Here is a 19,418-nt window from a genome sequence, read left to right on the forward strand (position 1 = left end):
GACAGAAGAATGTGATTGAATCGTTGCTAGATGGCAGCAGAGAGCTGTGACCGTGTATGACGTTGCCATCTCTACTAAACCCCAGTGGCAGAGATCACACAGAAAACTTTAAAATCCAGGAATGCTAATAATGAAATAGTAATTATCTTTAATTGCTTGAAAAATGAAACATAAAGCCATCTTATTTTTGTGTCCACTAAGATCAACACCACTCTCTTGATCATAAACAATCCACAAATATACCAGTCAACCTCATTTCCAAAGGAAACTGATAAAGACAATAAATAATACAGATCTGGAATCACTAAAAAAAAGAAACAGTCGAGAATATGTTGCATAACTGGCTATTATCCTGTCAAACTGTAAAAATGGCAATATAGTTCCAATAGTTTTAGCATAGCTTTCCATTTATAAACACAAGTATTACGTGGCTTATGCCATTGTGTTAATAGTAACAATCACTGTTACAGTGTATGTATAGAATATTAAAGTCTATGTGGTCAAGTTGAGCTGTGCTTGCAGTCATTCAGAATAGACACAGCATCCTTTATAGTACTTACATACATTTAATTGATGTTTTGTAGGATGAGATCAGAATTCATTAGTGATTACTGTTAGTGAATGTGTGTGTGTGTGTTGTCTGTATGCTACTGTGACCTTGAATTGCAGGGGTCAATAAAGTATCTATCTATCTATCTATCTATCTATCTATCTATCTATCTTCATATCTTCATATTTGTTACCCGATCTGGCAAAATGAGTCTCAGTGACCGACAATTCAAAATTGAGATTTCGGTATCACTGGATAGAGTACTCAATAAGCTTTAAATGGTATCATATCTTGAATTGTTGTAAAGATTCAGCATTTTGAATTATGACTTCCCACCATCTTTTTCCAATTGACAAACTGAGAAAATCACATTTGAAGTTACAGGTTAGGCTACGCGTACCTGCCTGTAATGGTTACAGGAAGGTACACGTAAGAATTGCCCACTAGAATACAGTAATATGTTGTAACTTTACATTCTTATTTTGACTATGAAACATAGGGAAATTCATTTTGAATGCTTCTTCTTTCATAAAAAAATGAATGTTTTTTGAAGCAATTGGCTTGTATCTCAAAATTAGAATGTGCGACTTTTGACTACCAAGGTCACATTTTATAAACCATAAAAAACAAATGACCAGTATCAAATTATTGCCTGTGGAGAACAACGTTTTTACAAGACATTTACAAAAGACACAAGCCTCATCCAGCCTCATTCAGGGCATTTGGACATATAGGTATATGTTTAGGGTGAGGGTAGGGATTAGGCAGCTGTAAAAAGTTCTAGATATGTTTAAAAGAACATGTGTGGATGATGCCTGATATTCCAGGGCATTTCAATACATCATGATCTCCTTGGGGGCATCCTCTGTGGGCTTCTGTTGCTCTCTCTGTCGAGTGTAGGCTGCATGGACATACAGGAACACCAGCAGGATGGCCAGCAGGTTCAGCGCAATGTATGGGAGGACCAGGAAGAAGCCCACCTGCATGTCTACTTTGAAGTCGGAAAACGTTGCAGCATCCCCAGCATACTTTTTAATCATGGTCGTACCAAAAGCATCCAGGTGGACACTTGACACATAGATGATAAAACCCAGGAGAGATGTTGTCACTGGAATAAAAATGGGCATGTACCATCTGATTAGGAGTAATGATTGGCTTTGATGATAAACCTTAATCTGAAGTCAGTGCAATTTAACAGAGCCACACATTTGTGCCAACTGATGGCAGTGGTTATTCAGACATTTGAGATCATTTTCCAGGAAATGAATCATCAGGCTGTTTGAGGAAGTAAAAATGTGACTCAATTACAGGTACCAAAGAGACCAAATGTTCCACTAATCTCTACTGTATATACCAGAGACAAGTGAGAGTGTGCAAATGAACACTGTGTGCAGATTGCTCAGACTTCTTACCACTGAAACTACTGCATGCATACAGCCCTATAGGTCCCATGTACGTCGTATAGGGGTTGCTGATACTGTTGTACAGGGCGATGAGTATGCTTCCAGCAGAGCCAATCAGTGAGAGAGCAAGGAGGGCAATGACCACATACTGGAGAATGAGTGGTGTTCCCGTCAGCTCCCCAAAAACTGTTGAGACAGGAAGTCAAGTCAAAAAAACATGTTGACTGTTCCTATTACTGCCCATCTGCATGATATAACCTAAACTAGTACACAGTTAACATTAAATCCATTGGTTTCCTCAAACATGTCTTCCTGCCCTCTGTGATCAGCAAATACGGTAAATTTCCAGCCTAAATATAACTTTGGAAAGCTCTATTACCTACCAGTTATATGTTGTACACAATTTAAGGTTGATACAGTTGTTAAATGTGGCATACATTAGCATACATGCTAATATGGATGTTGCTATGATATTTGGCAGGCATTTTGAGAGAATATACATACATATTCAAGAAAAGACAACATTATTAAGTATTAACAAAACATAAAGCAGAATGCACATAAACGTAATGCAACAAAATGTATATGACTGTGTTGAACATACCACATAATTGTTTTAATTTAAAAAAAGAATAGTTTCTGAAAAGGGATTACCCCCCCCCCCCCCCCCCCCCTCTTCAGATACAGTTTATAGGCTATAGACGTTGTACAGGAAGACAGGAATACTTGCAATGTACATATGTATTGGAACTGACACAGTTAAAAACTGTCAGCACTGGCTTACCTGTAATGGATTTTGAAAAGTCAAAAAATGGGCACCGATCTAGTACAATAGAACCATCAAAAAGCCCAATGGTCACCATTCCTGAACCGGTGGTGTTAACAGATGTAGTGCTGTTACTAGAGATACATTTAACAGTAGTGGTGGACCAGTTTTCAGACATTCCATATCCCAGCAGAGCCACAGCACCAGCACAGCACAGCTCACTACCGGCGAAGTGGAGAGTCTTCTTTAACGTTGGCATGTTCTTGACTTTTCTCTTGAATAATCAAATATATCAACGCTGATCCTCTAGACTACACCGGCTTCTACACTGATACAAAAGTATTTTCATAGACTTGGACCTTAAACTCTAATGGGTGATACCACACTGGGTATAGGAGAGTGGATTGTGGGTGATAAAGCTGTCTGACCTTTGAACAGGAGGTGGTGGTGGTAACCATAGAATTTATGCTCTTTCCCAAACATCATAAACCAGGATGATATCAGGAAGAACTCTCCTTTATTAACTTGTTCTTTAATGCAATGTATTTATAGCAATATGCTATATACCGGTACAGCCAAGTAATTGGGGGCCAAGCAGCGAAGCTGCGAAGCCCCATTGTGTTTCTATGATTTCCTATTATTATTATTATTTAACATCTTTCTTCCGCCATGGGAGTCTATGGCAGCCCATAGAACCGTCTGGTAAAAAGTTGTGAAATTTGGCACACCGATTGGGGACAGTCCCATGATTAATTTCACCAAGTTTCATGTCGGCTCCTCGAGGGCTCTAGCGCCACCAACAGGCCAAAGTTGGACGTGCGTTCACGCACGTAACTTTTGACCTGTTGATCCGATTTTGAAAAATGAGGTACCGTTGGAATCCTTGGACCAAGCCGAGTTCAACGCATCCTATGACGTCATTTTCCGCCATGATGGATTTTCCGCCATATTGGATTTTAGTGAAAGTGAAACTAAAACTTCACAGGTCACAAATTTTATCCGATCGTCACCAAACTTGACACACATGCTCTTCAGACCAAGCCGCACAAAAGTTATCACTTTTCGTCTTCGGAACTCAAACCGTTTGACCGTAACAGCCAATCGAAATATGCGGCGAAGCCGCCAAACAGGAAGTGAGCTCATATCTCAGCAACCCATTCATCTATCATAACCAAACTTAGTACATGGACTCAGGACCCAATCAGGGGGACGCTCAAGAAATCTGGTGACCTTTGACCTCTAGGGGGCGCTGTAATTAAGAAACATGCCTTTTGGCCTGTAGCAGCAGTTGTGCTTAGAATTAAAACCCACTAGTGGTGTCTGGTACTACTGTTGCAGGTCCTTAGGCCAACCCAAGCCAACTTGTGATGTCATCGTAATTGATTCGGCCGCCATATTGGATTAAATCAAAAACACAAAAAAGTTTTGGCAGGTCACAAATTTCATCTGTTCCTCACCAAAATTGGCAGAGACCATCTTCAGACCATGCCTGATGAGTGCATTGCTTTCTGGAACAATTGACAGAAGCTTTGGCCTGTACCAGCCAATCAAAATTTGCGGCGAAGCCGCCAAACAGGAAGTGATTTCATATCTCAGGAACGCTTTCATGTATCAAAACCAAACTTAGTACATGTAACTCAGACCACATCGGGAGGACGCTCAAGAAATTTGGTGACATTTGACCTCTAGGGGGCTCCGTAATTGACAAAAATGCATTTTGGCCAGTAGTTGCTGATGCGCATTATTTTGCAATGGAAGTCAACGGCAGCCCATAGAACCGTCTGGTAAAAAGTTATACAATTTTGCACACTAATTGGGGACAGTCCAATAATTCATTTCACTAAGTTTCATGCCGGCACCTCAAGCGCTCTAGCGCCAGCAACAGGCCAAAGTTGGACTTGTGTTTACGGACGTAACTTTTGACCTGTTGACCCGAATGGCAAAATGAGGTATCATTGGAATCCTTGGGCCAAGCCGAGTTCAACACACCCTATGACGTCAATTTTTGACCTCTGTGTTTAAATCACAGCAAGTGTGATCATATCTCAGTCAATCTTTTATTTTTGATGTGAAACTGATGACAGCAAGTTCCATCTAGTTCATTCTAATGTGTGCGTGCAAGGGTGGGACGGGGTGGGATGGGCAGGGGCGGTTGCGGCGGTGGGCTGGCTGGGGGAGGGGGCGGCGACACTCAGCCCTGGTTCAGCCCCACAAAATCAGTTATGTTTTGATGTGAAACTTGACCTTGTAACTCAGCCAATCTTGGGTTGTATGGCATGGAACTTGCTGTGACTGCTTAAGGCTATGTGTCTGATGCAACGGCATTGATTTACATGGTTAATCTGGCCTGCTGATCTCACTGCTTGGCCCCCTCATTGCTGCTTGCAGCTATATTTGGGGGCCAAGCAGCGAAGCTGCGAAGGCACCCATTGTGTTTGTTAGTTTTCTTATTATTATTATTGGGGGCCAAGCAGCGAAGCTGCGAAGGCACCCATTGTGTTTCTATGTTTTCTTATTATTATTATTATTATTACGCTTCCGTCATTGAAGTCAATGGCAGCCCATAGAACCGTCTGGTGAAAAGTTCTGAAATTTGGCACACTGATTGGGGACAGTCTCATGATTAATTTCACCAAGTTTCATACCGGCACCTTGAGCGCTCTAGCGCCACCAACAGGCCAAAGTTGGATGTGCGTTCACGCACGTAACTTTTGACCCGTTGATCCGATTGTCAAAAATTAGGTATTGTTAGAATCCTTGGACCAAGCCGAGTTCAACGCACCCTATGACGTCAATTTCCGCCATGATGGATTTTCCGCCATTTTGGATTTCATCAAAAACACTAAAAAGTCTTCAAAGGTCACAAATTTTGTCCGATCGACACCAAATCTGACACACTTGATCTTCAGACCAAGCCTCACAAAAGTTATTCGTTTTCGTCTTCGGAACTCAAACCGTTCACCCGTAACAGCCAATCGAAATATGTGGCGAAGCCGCCAAACAGGAAGTGAGCTCATATCTCAGCAACCCTTGCATGTATCAAAGCCAAACTTGGTGCATGGACTCAGGACCCAATCAGGGGGACGCTCAAAAAATCTGGTGACCTTTGACCTCTAGGGGGCGCTGTAATTAAGAAACATGCCTTTTGGCCTGTAGCTGCTGTTGTGCTTAGAATTAAAACGCACTAGTGGTGTCTGGTACTACTGTTGAAGGTCCTTAGGTCAACACAAGCCAACTTGTGATGTCATCGTAATTGATTCGGCCGCCATATTGAATTTAATCAAAAACACGTACAAGTTTTCGCAGGTCACAAATTTCATCTGTTCTTCACCAAAATTGGTAGAGACCATCTTCAGACCATGCCTGATGAGTGCATTGCTTTCTGGAACAATTGACAGAAGCATTGACCTGTACCAGCCAATCGAAATTTGCGGCGAAGCTGCCAAACAGGAAGTGATTTCATATCTCAGCAACGCTTTCATGTATCAAAACCAAATTTAGTACATGTACCTCAGACCCCATCGGGAGGACGCTCAAGAAATTTGGTGACATTTGACCTCTAGGGGGCACCGTAATTGACAAAAATGCATTTTGGCCAGTAGTTGCTGATGCGCATTATTTTGCAATGGAAGTCAATGGCAGCCCATAGAACCGTCTGGTAAAAAGTTATACAATTTTGCACACTAATTGGGGACAGTCCAATAATTCATTTCACCAAGTTTCATGCCGGCACCTCAAGCGCTCTAGCGCCACCAACAGGCCAAAGTTGGACTTGTGTTCACGGACGTAACTTTTGACCTGTTGACCCGAATGGCAAAATGAGGTATCATTGGAATCCTTGAGCCAAGCCGAGTTCAACACACCCTATGACGTCAATTGTTGACCTCTATGTTTAAATCACAGCAAGTGTGATCATATCTCAGTCAATCTTTATTTTTGATGTGAAACTGATGACAGCGAGTTCCATCCAGTTAATTCTAATGCGTGTGCGTGCAAGGGTGGGGCGGGGTGGGATGGGCAGGGGCGGTTGCGGCGGTGGGCTGGCTGGGGGAGGGGGCGGCGACACTCAGCCCTGGTTCAGCCCCACAAAATCAGTTATGTTTTGATGTGAAACTTGACCTTGTAACTCAGCCAATCTTGGGTTGTATGGCATGGAACTTGCTGTGACTGCTTAAGGCTATATATCTGATGCAACGGCATTGACTTGGCAAATCTGGCCTGCTGATCTCACTGCTTGGCCCCCTCATTGCTGCTTGCAGCTATATTTCTAGATACTCTTCCATTTCAATTTCATAAGGCATATTTTCAGGATATTTTCAGGTCTCAACTCCCGTTCAGTGGGACACTGATGAGTGAATTAGTCCTACTGAGGATGAGCGTCATGATTCCAAGGTCCCACCCCACCCAGTAGGAATGATGCCATAAACTGCCACTGAGATCACCCAAAGCTTGTTGGTGTATAGTAAACTGACGCACCAAATGATCTCCTACAGAAAATTGTATAAATATCACCACATTCACAACCGGAATAGGCTCAACACGAACACACCCATCACAAACCGTTGCACTCATTGTACGACCCACCCATTCACAAACAAACACGCATAGTAAACGCGCGCGCGTGCGCACGCACTGAAAATGATCTAGGATAAAAAGCATCAATAATATGTAACATTGTCTAATTGCTTTTAAATCACCAATTTGTCTAGAGAAACACGATGGCAAACCACTAGGAAACCATTATTATTATTATTTATTAAGCTAATAGTATTATTATTACTTTTACTAGTATTATACGTATTATTAAAGGGCCTGTCATGAGGGTATCATTCTCGTTTATTCTGTGGGCTATGCAGCAGTAGCCACTGTGCACATGTCGTTTGGCAGCGCAGCACCAGGCGGCTCCCTTGGCTCAAAGAGGGAAAGAAAGCCCCGGAGATCTCGCTCATTCGCTGACAGCGAAGCAATGCACGGAGAAATGAAATGCACTGCTCTCCAGCAAGGAACAGAAATCAGTCCTGGGAGAGCATTTTTCTGTGCCTCTGACAGCGATAAGGCACGGCTACTGGAATAAGTCATCTTCAGACAAGTGCTGGTAAGTACAATAGTCTACTCTTTACTAATTCAGATAAACTGACTGAAGAACATTATGGCAATCGGTAAATTACGTACGTTGCCATAGCTTTCGTTGGCCTATAAGGGGCTGGCGATCGAGCTGTCAGTTTGTAGCGCCTCATGACATTGATGCTATAACATACCTGCTCAGGTAGACTATTGAAGAAATTAACATTGATAGGGTATAGTAATGCTAGGCTATCCAGTAAATAAGGGCAACAATGTTACGCGATAGGATAGCAAATGTCCCTGTAGCGTTTTTACATTGTCAGTAGATTCAGCAAACAGATTTGGTTCAAGTCGTTTGTGACAGCGAAAGGAGTCCCAGCGTTACTAGGCTAAATGTGGGTTAGTAGAGCAACCCTTGCCGGCATTGTTTTTTGTATCGTTGTATAGTTATTTCGGAAGATGTCAAATGGTAGCATACTTTTTTGTTATCTTCTCTTCACAGAGATAAGCTGTAATAGCGCAAAGAATTTTCGCCAAGCTTGGTAGCGTAGGTGGGCTGGTTCATTGCAAGGTTGAGGAGTAGGCACTAGTTCAGGCATGCTGCAGACAAACCCTAGGCACGAGCCCATTTCTACAAACACATCGTCTCCAGTGCTTGGTTTCTCTCTTTCTCATATTATTCTGGGGTAATTGAATAGATAGGAAAAGCATATGTAGCCGCTTAAACGCAATAGCCTAATGCTGTTGAGCCACATTCTGTTCACCAAAATCAGGCGGAATTCCACAGAACGCCCAGCCACCCATGCGCATTCAGACGTGATGGACTATTTTGAAAATAGCGTCTAGCCTATTCGTTGAAGTGCGTTTGCTCCATTCAATTTAAATGATCATGATATTTTTCGACTTAGGCACAGTAAGGCTGTATGCTATACAGTTAGCCTTCATCGTGCATTTTTCTCCCTTGTTTTTATGGTTGCCAGGAAACGTAAGGTGCCTCCGAGGATGCGTTTGCGCTGAGCATATCTGAACAAGGATAAAAGTAGTCTTGGAACTGTTATTCTCACAGTATTTCCCTAATACAACAGAACATCTCGCCATGACTTATTTTTCTTCGGATTAAATTTCTGGAACCCTCTTGCCATAGAACTCTAGAAACAAGGACACAGAAGCAGGCGTAGGCAGGCTACAAAAGGAAACTTATTGACTCTCAAAGTTTGAAATGACCCTGTTAATTATGATGTGAATATGCAATATTTAACTGTTATGCTGCGCAGTATGAGGTTTGAGTTGTGATCTACTAGTATGAGGTATGCATCTTGTCCTCATGTCTTGCCTTGTGTGTGTGTGTATTTTTACATACTGTATGTAAGTTCATGCATTTGTGTGTGCTTGCATGACTGTGCTGTGCTCCAGGTGATTCTACATTTAGTATTCTCTTTGAAGGCTATGTGTTTGGATGGGGAGAAGAATTATCTAATTGGCCTAACAGTTGAAGGCCCAGTGGTTTGTGGAGCTAAAACATAATTTTACCCAGAATTTATTAAATTACGTCAGAATAAATCAGAATATAATGCACTACACCACAACATGTTTTGACATAACACTTTAGGCTCTTAACATCTCTCCCACAGCTATCCTGCATAGTTTCTTGCTGAGATATTACAGACTGTTATGACTGTCTCTCTGCCGGCTCAATAACATGGACCCCAGCAGTTTAGGAACGATCACCTTAGGTTAGGATGATATGAGATGTTTCCTCAAGGTTAAAGGTGCAGGTGACTGGAGAAAGGTGGTTGATATTTAAACTCAACAGCCAATCAAATTGCATATCTGCCTTAGGCTTCCAAAGATAGGTGTTAATGACAAACACCACACACTGAGTGGCACACACTAAATAGATAGACAGAGGACTCTGTCTGTGATAAGCAAATTCACTGAATATGACAAAAAAAGTGTATCGGATTGGAATTGGGCACTACACTTTTAAGGGTTTTGAAAGAACAAAGTCCCGTTATATCTCAATGAGGGAGGCAGCTTCACAGAGTTTTAACTTACTAACTTCATCAGTACACATTCTTTAAAATGTACTGTATCTTGGCTTTATGAAGCCTGCTGTTTCACACACTGCTATGGGTATAAACAGCATAAAGAAAGGAAGCTCTACATGAATCTGTGTAAGTAGGTTTCAGGGATAACTTGTGGAGACAATGCTAAATCTTAAAGGAGAATTCCGGTGTGATATTGACCTAAAGTGTATTGAAACATGATACCGAGTGTGAACGTATGTCTCATAGCCCATCTCGGCTTGTCCCCTGCACTCCAAAATCTGCATTTATTTGCATGGCTAGCCCGATGCCGAAGCACCACTATTGAAAAAGCTGTTGGTAGCATCGGCTAACTAGCGCCAGATTTTGGAGTGCAGGGGACAAGCCGAGATGGGCTATGAGACATACGTTCACACTCGGTATCATGTTTCAATACACTTTAGGTCAATATCACACCGGAATTCTCCTTTAACTAAACTAGGTGAGAGGAGAGGCATTATTGGGCAAATTAATGTTCAGCTCATTTGTGTGGTTCATTGGCTTCCCAGCCATATCTGACCCAGTAGTGATGAATTTACTTACCACTGCTGCATGCCTGAGATCTCCCTGAGATCCAGCAGGAAGTGAGGTCATTAAGCCCTGGGAGGCAGTGTGACACTGCTGCAGCTCTTCCTGTTTCCAGGCCCATGTCAGGAAACCCCCCTCTGCTCATACTATACCAGGTCCTCAGTGGCAAAGGGTGGACCTTTGATTGGATGAGGCCTGGGCCCTTGCACAAACAGTGTTTGCCATAGGGGATAGCCAGCCCTTCAGCTGTGCAAACATAACATGCAGCCATACCTGGTGATTTCAGCTTGGCTTGTCTATAGGTCACCAGTCACCCTGGTTATATCTCAGATGTCCCACTTTCTCCCATCTGAGTGCATCTTGTTTCAACATCACTAAAAGGAAAAACTGGGAACATTGTAAGGGATTGTGCCTGTTGTGGTTGCTGAAACTTACATCTGAATGTGCCTTCAGGCTACACAAACATACAACTTGAGAAGTGCCTCACCTTCTGGTGTGTTGAATGAAAGAATGTCAAAAATGTTTGTTTGCTTGATGTTGTATTAATGGCTTAGTCATACAAGGATCCAGCCTCACTTCTGCTCTTACTCAACTCAGCACAGCTGTGTTTCTCAGAGATGCCCCCCTCACACACACACACACACACACACGCACACACACACACACACACACACACACACACACACAAACTTGCCCCACAGAAGAAGTTTGTCAACCATCTGGCAGACTTGGCAGGGCCAACTTCATATTTGTCTGTGACTTTTGTGGTACCAGTGTGGCAAGCATATGTTACATCCACATGCGCTGAGGAATGGACCAGACTTCTTTCTAAATAGTGTGTTTCATGGGAACCTTCTCACTGGGGCTGCAATTCCACTTTTAGGTTGGGTATTGGGTATAACCCTCCCCCCAAATTATTTCATGTTATTCTACTTGCAAACTGCATGTTAGTCGTGTTAAAAATGTGTTTTGTATGATCCATTTCAAAGTGGCATTCTGTTAGTTCAAGAATATATGGTGGTGAGAGGTGAGAAGCCCACGAATCAGAGGCCTTCTAGTTGTGGTGGGTTTAGATGGAGGGAACATGTAAGAGGGGAAAAAAAGAAGGATCTCTGGCTTGAGTTGAGGGAGGGACACAGGGAATGAAGTCATGCATTGCAGAGTGTGAGATGAATTTCTACAGATCTGCCCAGCCCTTATAAAAAAGACTTCTGGTTAAGCTTCTCTCCTCTCCTCTTTTGCAGACACACTCCCAGCATTATAACCCATAAACAGCCTTAATTGTCTGCTGCAGCAGCGACATTCTATTTTAAAGACTACATAAATTTGTAGAACGTCTGGTCATTTAAAATTTATTTGAAGACTTATAGGGTGTTGCTGTGTACTGTGTTGTTTTATTTAAAACTTAGCTACAGTACAGAATGGTGTGACAAAATTAGTGACTGGGTTTGTATCAACATAACAGGTTGATACAAATTTTAGCCAAGGTTTAACAGGATCAAATTTGTATTTACTTCTTTATATAATATGTTTCCCTAATGTGCAAAGAGTGTATTTCAGACCTGACCCATAATTCCTGCTTGGTGCTTGGTGTGTGCCAGTAGTTATCTACTTAACAGCGTAGGGGAGAAGCCTTCTTTGGTCACGTGCTATGGTGGTGAAGGCATAGTGCTTGTGCTATGGTGGTGAAGGCATAGTGCTTTGAGTTGTGTTGAGAGGGATAGATGATTGTTCTGATTAGCCAGTGGTGTGACCTGATTAGGTAGACTGGAGAATAAATACTGAAAGCACCCTTTTCTGTTTGCCCTAAGCTCACCTATTTCTGTCTGTCTCACGGTCTCTTTTACCTGACTCATCCTGCTTGCTTTTCTGGAAGGATTAGCCTTGACTGAATATTTAATGAGGTCCATGTTTTGTATTTATGATTTATTAAAGTAGGACTTGTGAGTTCAATAGCCTCTCATTGGTCTGCCATGGAATGTTATCAGTGCTGAAATCTTGTTGCCACTTCATATCTCATAGGCCTTGTCACATTTCTATCGCTCTTAAGGCCATTTGTAGAGAGTAGACACAATACTTTCCCTCAACAGCTTTTTTACTAGATTTAGGAATGGTCGAGTTGCTGAATTGTTTGAGTAACTGTTGGATCATAGCTTGTGTTTTTGTGTTTTACCAGTTTTATAGTCACACCTTTTGATAAATATGAGTATGTACTGTATATAAATGTATGGTTTTATTCGTAGAATATTGTCTCGATGCATAAAATAATCCATTTGAAATATAAGGCAATGCTTTTAGTCTGATGGATTGTCTTGTGCGAAATGTCTCAGTTGTATTGCTACAGATGCACCACACACACAATGGAGTAGCTGATGAATAATAGATTGACTTTGCTGATGCACCCAATTTTTGATGCTCTTTTTGAATCTGTCTAATGATTTTAGCGTATTCTGTTCTGATTCATATATTCGTATTCTTCCTGGCCTCCATTCAGATTTTCCTCTGATGTTGTCATAGCAATGTTACTGTACACCTCTGCTGTTCATAAAGTCTCTGCATTTGGTAAATCCAAATACAGACTGTACAGATATTGAAACCCCCCAGATACAGATAAACATATAACCAGATGTGTCTTAACATAGGCATCAATAAATAGCTTGATGGTCTTTTTGGCCCCCAGCATCGACCTGCTTTCCCTAACCCTAACCCTAAACCTTGTCTAACCCTAGCGCCTTCCAGGCAACACTGCCTTGAGGTTGACAGTGGGGGACAAAAATACCTTACATTCAATAAATACATGTCTAATGCTGTTAAGATATCAATTTGCAATACTCTTATCACTGAATATTTTTGCCATTTTGGTATTGCTTCTCTGTTTAACAAAAGTGTTATATACAATATACATGTATATGAAATAGACGGCAAATGACCTTCAATGAAAGTTAATACCACATTTGTAACTGTGATGGCAGAGGAATCAATGGCCTTGTCTTTCAAATCTGACTTCAGTGGTTCACTACGTTTTGATCTCTGTCATTTGGCTCACAAAAAGAGATCCAATGGAGGAGAAACTCATTCAGTCATCAAAGTAATTTTTGGGATAAGTACTTGGAGATAAGAGGTGACAGGAAACATCATTTTACTCTATTATTCATCCCATGCCCCATGAATCTGAGAGGATGGAACAGTCAGTCCAGAGCTTACAGCTCCATTTCCAAATCAGTGCTGAAGCGCCATTCATTTGAAGTGCAGATGGATCAAAGGCCCATTATCCCTGTCAAGGCCTGACTGATTGGATATGTTGTAGTCCTGGAGCAGTCCGCAGGACCTCACAGGGGCAGGGCTGGCATGCAGATACAGGGCCCAGTCGCTTTCAGGCCCACAGTCTGGGGTTTGGCGTTCCCAGTCAAGATGAATGCTGCCGCAGAGAAGAGAGATGGAGGATGGAAAATAGAGGGAAGGGAGAGACGACAAGGGGGGGGGGGTGGAGGGCGAGGCGGAGAGAGGAGGGGGGAGGGAAGAGGGTCTATCCTGAATCTTGATCATGCTGGTCAGAAGTGCTCAATCTGTAGACACTCAGAGGGAACATTGGCCCTCTAGCACTCATCTAGTCAACCCCTTGAAAAAGAAAACAGTACATGAGGAAACACAGGGCTTTATCAATTTGAGTCATTAATTGTGCAGTACACATTTGTTATTGATGTTCATTTTTAGGATTTTCAGTTATTCTTATACGTTTCATGAAAACTAGAGTAAAAATAAGCTTTAAATTTAAGGTGTCATTAGTATAAACATCTGTGGTTCTCTTATGCTGGTGGTCCACTGTGGTTAACAAATGAGCCACTTTGTGGGCTCACTTTGTTTTTCTCTATAGTCTAATATGTGTAGTCTATAGTCTATGTCTAGCTATTTACACTCAGTACCCTCACTAGCTTAGCTATTAAGCCCAGGCAGATTTCCTTCAAAAGGAAGTTATGTTTTGGTTTAAAAATATGGAATCTAGGAATAGCAGGTCTGAGGGCGTAATGGTAGTTACAATTGGCTTTTTTGAGCCAGGGGTGTATTCCTGCTATGATCTCATGCTTCCTGTTACAGCGGCAGCTTTTCAGCTGGATATTCAAAGAGAGAGCAAATGTAAGTTTTCAGAGCATCTGTGTGGGTGTACAGAGTGGGTGGGTTCAAGCATGGGTATTTCCTCCATGAACTGACCCAAGTGGCCAGAGTGTAAACACAAACCTTCATGCGTCCGCAGACGATGCATTTTAGAGATGTGATGTAGGTAGTGCTGCCTGACTGTTTGTCACTTGGCTGTCTCCTCTGTTCTGGCATATCGACTGATCTCCTATCTTGCTGCGAACATGTTCTGTCACTTTATACTGGCTTATCGCTGTTCATTAAAAGTGGTTTAAAGGAAAATATCACTCCTTATCAGCTGAATCATTCTCTGTAAAGTTCACATTGCCTTCAGGTTGCCATGATTATACACACAGAAGATGAATGAGGCTGCGGGCCACTGTGCTAGGCTGACATTAATAAAATGTCCACGAGACCTTTAGTTTGAAAGCTTTGCTAGACAGTACTAACACTCAAGTGATATTTCAAAAACCACCAGTAATATTTGCTTTGGCAGCGATTATAACACACACTGTGTGAACAGCTTCACTCATCTCATTACCTTTAAACACACCAAATTGGAAGAAAGCGTTTATCCTAGATATCATATGACCCATAATTCCTGCTTGGTGCTTGGTGTGTGCCAGTGTGGGTATGGTTAAGTGTGTAAATATGCATGCAAGCGTGTGCAAGGGGGAATAGGCGTGTGTGTGTGTGTGTGTGTGTGTGTGTGAATCTGTGCCCATGCTGGGTTGGTGCACTGCCTCAGGGCATTCTTCAGCTTTCTCTCCCGCCCCCTACCCCTAAGGCTTGGTCCACACCCCACGCTCCAATTTTCTGTGTGTGCCCGTTTGGTTTGTGTGTGTGTGAGAGAGTGTGTGCATTTGGGGGGCAGAGGGGTAGGGGGTGGGTAGTTGGGTTAGGAGCACAAACAGTGCTGGGCTCAGTCCCCTTGTGTCGCTGTCCTCTCTCTCTCCATCCTCCTTGGGGCGCAGAGAGTAGCATGCCAGAGCAAAATCAGAATCAGAATAATGAACTGTTCAAGGAATGAATCCCACAGTGTATTTATGTGTGTGTGTGTGTGTGTGTGTGTGTGTGTGTGTGTGTGTGTGTGTGTGTGTGTGTGTGTGTGTGTGTGTGTGTGTGTGTGTGAGAGAGAGAGAGAGAGAGAGAGAGAGAGAGAGAGAGAGAGAGAGAGAGAAAGAGAGAGAGAAGAGAGAGAGAGAGAGAGAGAGAGAGAGAGAGAGAGAGAGAGCGTGTCTATAACTGTGGGCATGAGTGGGTTCAGCCTCTCACAGCAAAAGAGAGGCTTGTATTTTGTCCGTGTGAACTGCTTCTTGTTCAGTGCGTCTTCACCCCTTTAGTCTCTCCCAACATCTGGCTCGCCATAAGAACACTAACATGCACTGGAGGGATATTTTTACCAGTGGGAACAAACTTCTTCAGCCTATTCCACTGCTTGCTGAATTACAATAGCCAATTTGTTATCCCGCTACGGATTAGCATCCAGAGCTGTAAACTCCAGCAGAAAGGGGCCAGTTGTGCCCCCCCCCTCTTTCTCTTTTGTTGCGCTGATAACAGAGGCGCTCTGTGCAGGACGAGCACTACAATCTCCACATCTGAAACCAAACATTTGTAAACATACTCCGAGTTGAGCTCAGGAATGATAATTACATGTACTGTACATGTCAGAGTGAGTTAGTGTGTATGTACAGTGCACAGTGTGTGTGTGTGTGTGTGTGTGTGTGTGTGTGTGTGTGTGTGTGTGTGTGTGTTTGCGTCTGTAAGTTCTTTTTAGCCTTTGTGGATGTGCTGCATGGATTCCTCGCCTACAGTGGTGTTTGATCTGGAGTGTTCGGTTTGTGTGAAGTCAGTATGTCAGTGCAGAGTGAAAGTGTGAGCAATCTTTAAACATCTTACAAAAACACAAGTTAATATAGTCTCTGTGTGTGTATACAGTATGTGTATGAGAGAGAAAAAAAAAGAAAGAAAGAGAGAGAGAAAGAGAGAGAGAGAATATGTTTGCATCTGAGTGTAATTTATTTATAACTGATATATAACTCTTTAATCAAGTGTGCAGCTTGGGGCAAAGTCAACAATAAAACAGACCACTGAATTCTGTGCATGGTTAAAATCAACACTATCATGGCAGAAAATATGTTAATGTCAATGTTGAATGGTATGTCAGTCCATGCCACCTCTTTTGAAGCTCTGCTGAGTATCAGTGTAGCATTCTGCCTGGATGACATAGGATAGACAGGAAGTGAGCTGGAATCATAAAATCTGACTTCCTGTGGTTTGCCACATCCCTCTAACAGCCATCCTGTCTCAATGCACAAAAGCTTTATCTGCACCTTATCCTCATATTGTTCATATACGCTGATCTATTTAGGATTGGCAAAGAGGAAGAGATCGGAATAATGAGGAAGGACGTGTGAGATGGATGAGATACTGAACTTGAGTCTGTCTTGGTATTCTGGATACTTAAACACTCAAGCTCTCTCTCTCTCTCACACACACACACACACACACACACACACACACACACACACACACACACACAATAAAAACAATGACCCAACAATCAGAATGCCCAGCCAAACACTTATCCCCCAGTCAGTCTCTGTGTCACTGGCGGCAAGAAAAGGGCCCTGTTGCCATTTCAGCCACATCTCCATTCCTGGGCTATTCCATTCAACAGCTGGGCCACAGCAGGGGGTTAGTTAGCCGCTTAGTTAGCCGGTGGATGCCTCCAGCCACACGGAAGAAAACACTCATTAGAGCCGACTAGCAGGAAAGCTTCTCTGTTCTGCCCCGTTGTTTGTGGGGTTAACCGCCATGCTCAGGCCCCCGTGTCCTGGACGAGCCGAACGAGAGGAACATGCAGGAGCACCGCTCCCCCACTGCTTCTCACAGCTGCCGTTTGTGAAAATGTGGCAAACGTTAGCCTGGCATTTCCCTCCTGTTGTTCCTGGTGATCCTCAAAAGCACGGGGAGGGGTGAGGGTTGGAGCTGAGTTGTTCCTCTGTGTCGTTCTTCCTGCCTGAAGTACTTGTCGATTCATTTCAGACTCGGGGGTGGTGGAGTGAATGCTGGCCACACAAAAAGCTTGCTTAGACACGGAAGTGCTCAATTGTGCACACTAGGGGTGTGGGGGAGGTGAGGAAGAGGAGGCTGGAGGAGGAGGAGGGTGTTCTTCATTTCCATAGAAGACTGTTTTCCCTTTCGCTTTCTTTTTTTTGTCTGGGCACAACACCCCCAGTGGAGATGACATGTGGGGAGCCACGGGATTCCCTGCCAAAACACATTCCCACATGATGAAGAGGAATTTTTAAGATGACTTTCATTTCTACAAGGCTCAATTAGCCCATGAACCCTTTGACTTTGTGAATGTGTGCAACATGTGTGTGAGAGAGAGTGAGTGTGTGTGTAAGTGTGTGTGTTTTTGTGTGGCATTCCAGGGCAGAAACTGGAACTGGTACTGCTTTTTGGTACAAGCATGTGTTTGATGCTGAAATTAAACCTGTCTCACATACACCACCAATCACTGCAAAACAGTTATTGAGTTGTTAGGAACCTTTGTCTTGGAAATTGTTGGACTACCTTTTGTTCCACTCAGATCCGGAATTGACTTGATGAGTTAATGGCTTTGGTCTAAGCCAGGTTTCCACCAGCCAGGAAGAGCCTATTCCAGGCTGAATCAGACAAGGCTGAGGTCTAGCCATTTTCCCTGCAGACTTAGAAGTTCTGTCTGTTTAGTCTTCCTCTGAATCTTTGTCTGAGAGCACTACAGAAAGACGTCAGAGGAGCCATAAGTCAACCCTGAGAAAGAGGAGAACCAGCCAAGCTTTGCTGTCTTGGCTAAGTTAAATGAGTTAAACGGAGGAATCAGTGTTCCTGGAGCCACCATTTGTATTGTCTTATGTGCAGGCGATTCATTCCGATCTCTTTTCTTAGTGCAGTTGTCAATGCAAGGGCTTGGAAAACACACTACCATCTCAGCATTTTGGCAAATTGCTGTTGGGATGTGATCTTTCATCCTCTTAATGTAAGGAGATTGATCCATTGTTGATCCAAAGCTAAATAGATTGCAGAGATTTCCTTTAGCCAACTTGCCTGTGTGCAGTGTTGGAGAACACAGTGTCCCTTCCATGATCCGTTGAGGCCTCAAGCGATGTACAGTCCTGTGACTCAGAGATCTTCATGTTAGAAGGAGCAAACGAAGGCATTCATGCAGAGGGATTTGTTTGAGTGGAATTGGATCAGCTCACTTTAACCAAGAACCCATTTTCTGATAATAAAAACGACCTGTAGTTGAACATAAATGATGCCTTTAGTTGATTTCTAGTCGTGCTCGTGCAGTAGAAAGCTTTAAGTACTGTAATTTGTAATGCATTTATGTACTCTGCACATTAATCATATGCTGTAATTTATAGCAGTCTTGGCCCATCTCTTTAGATAGCAAATATGTGTGTGTGTGTGTGTGTGTGTGTAGGGGGGGCATTGCAAGTCATTAGGGAGGCATCCATTTCATGTCTGCATGGACAGCCATGTGCTGTCCCAATTGATCTGTCATGAAATAGTGCTGAATTGTGCCTTGCTTGTTTTTTAGCCTATCAGCAAACATGGGTGCAAAGTGGATTCCCGCCCCCCCGCCACTGCTGGTGTCGCGTGCGGAGCATGTGTACCTCGAAGCACAATGACCTTGATGTGAATTAAATCATTCACAGCCAACTTCTGCTCCTGTTTTGCATGATTCTCCATTAGCTCCCTGATGACCTCCTGTAGGCTAGATCATGTGTTTCTCACATTGAGTTCTGCATGAGATCATGCTACCTTTTAAAGGAGTAGCTCTTTGTTTTGTTATATTCAAAGCACTAAGCACGATTTGAAGGGTCGATACCAGTGTC

The 19,418-nt window shown here is 42.9% G+C and overlaps 2 protein-coding genes across 4 annotated transcripts in view; one reads left to right on the forward strand and one right to left on the reverse strand.

Moving 5' to 3' along the window:
- Positions 1–684: 684 nt before the first annotated feature.
- LOC121700341 (clarin-3) lies at positions 685–3,115 on the reverse strand. Its single transcript, XM_042083238.1, has 3 exons — positions 2,738–3,115; positions 1,963–2,139; positions 685–1,658 (listed from the first exon to the last, which is right to left on the reverse strand). Exons 1-3 carry the CDS (start codon positions 2,976–2,978, stop codon positions 1,384–1,386), a joined length of 693 nt encoding a protein of 230 aa, XP_041939172.1. The 5' UTR covers positions 2,979–3,115; the 3' UTR covers positions 685–1,383.
- A 4,554-nt stretch (positions 3,116–7,669) lies between these two features.
- The window catches only part of ptprea (protein tyrosine phosphatase receptor type Ea), a 61,373-nt gene continuing 49,624 nt past the window's right edge, over positions 7,670–19,418 (forward strand). For 2 of the 3 annotated variants that reach the window (XM_042082924.1, XM_042082926.1), the window contains exon 1: positions 7,670–7,814. The gene's annotated coding sequence lies outside the window, so the exon portion shown is untranslated. The remainder of the gene's footprint in view (positions 7,815–19,418) is intronic. The other variant, XM_042082925.1, reaches the window with a different exon arrangement.

Source organism: Alosa sapidissima, chromosome 24, assembly GCF_018492685.1.
Source record: "Alosa sapidissima isolate fAloSap1 chromosome 24, fAloSap1.pri, whole genome shotgun sequence".
NCBI lineage: Eukaryota > Metazoa > Chordata > Actinopteri > Clupeiformes > Clupeidae > Alosa > Alosa sapidissima.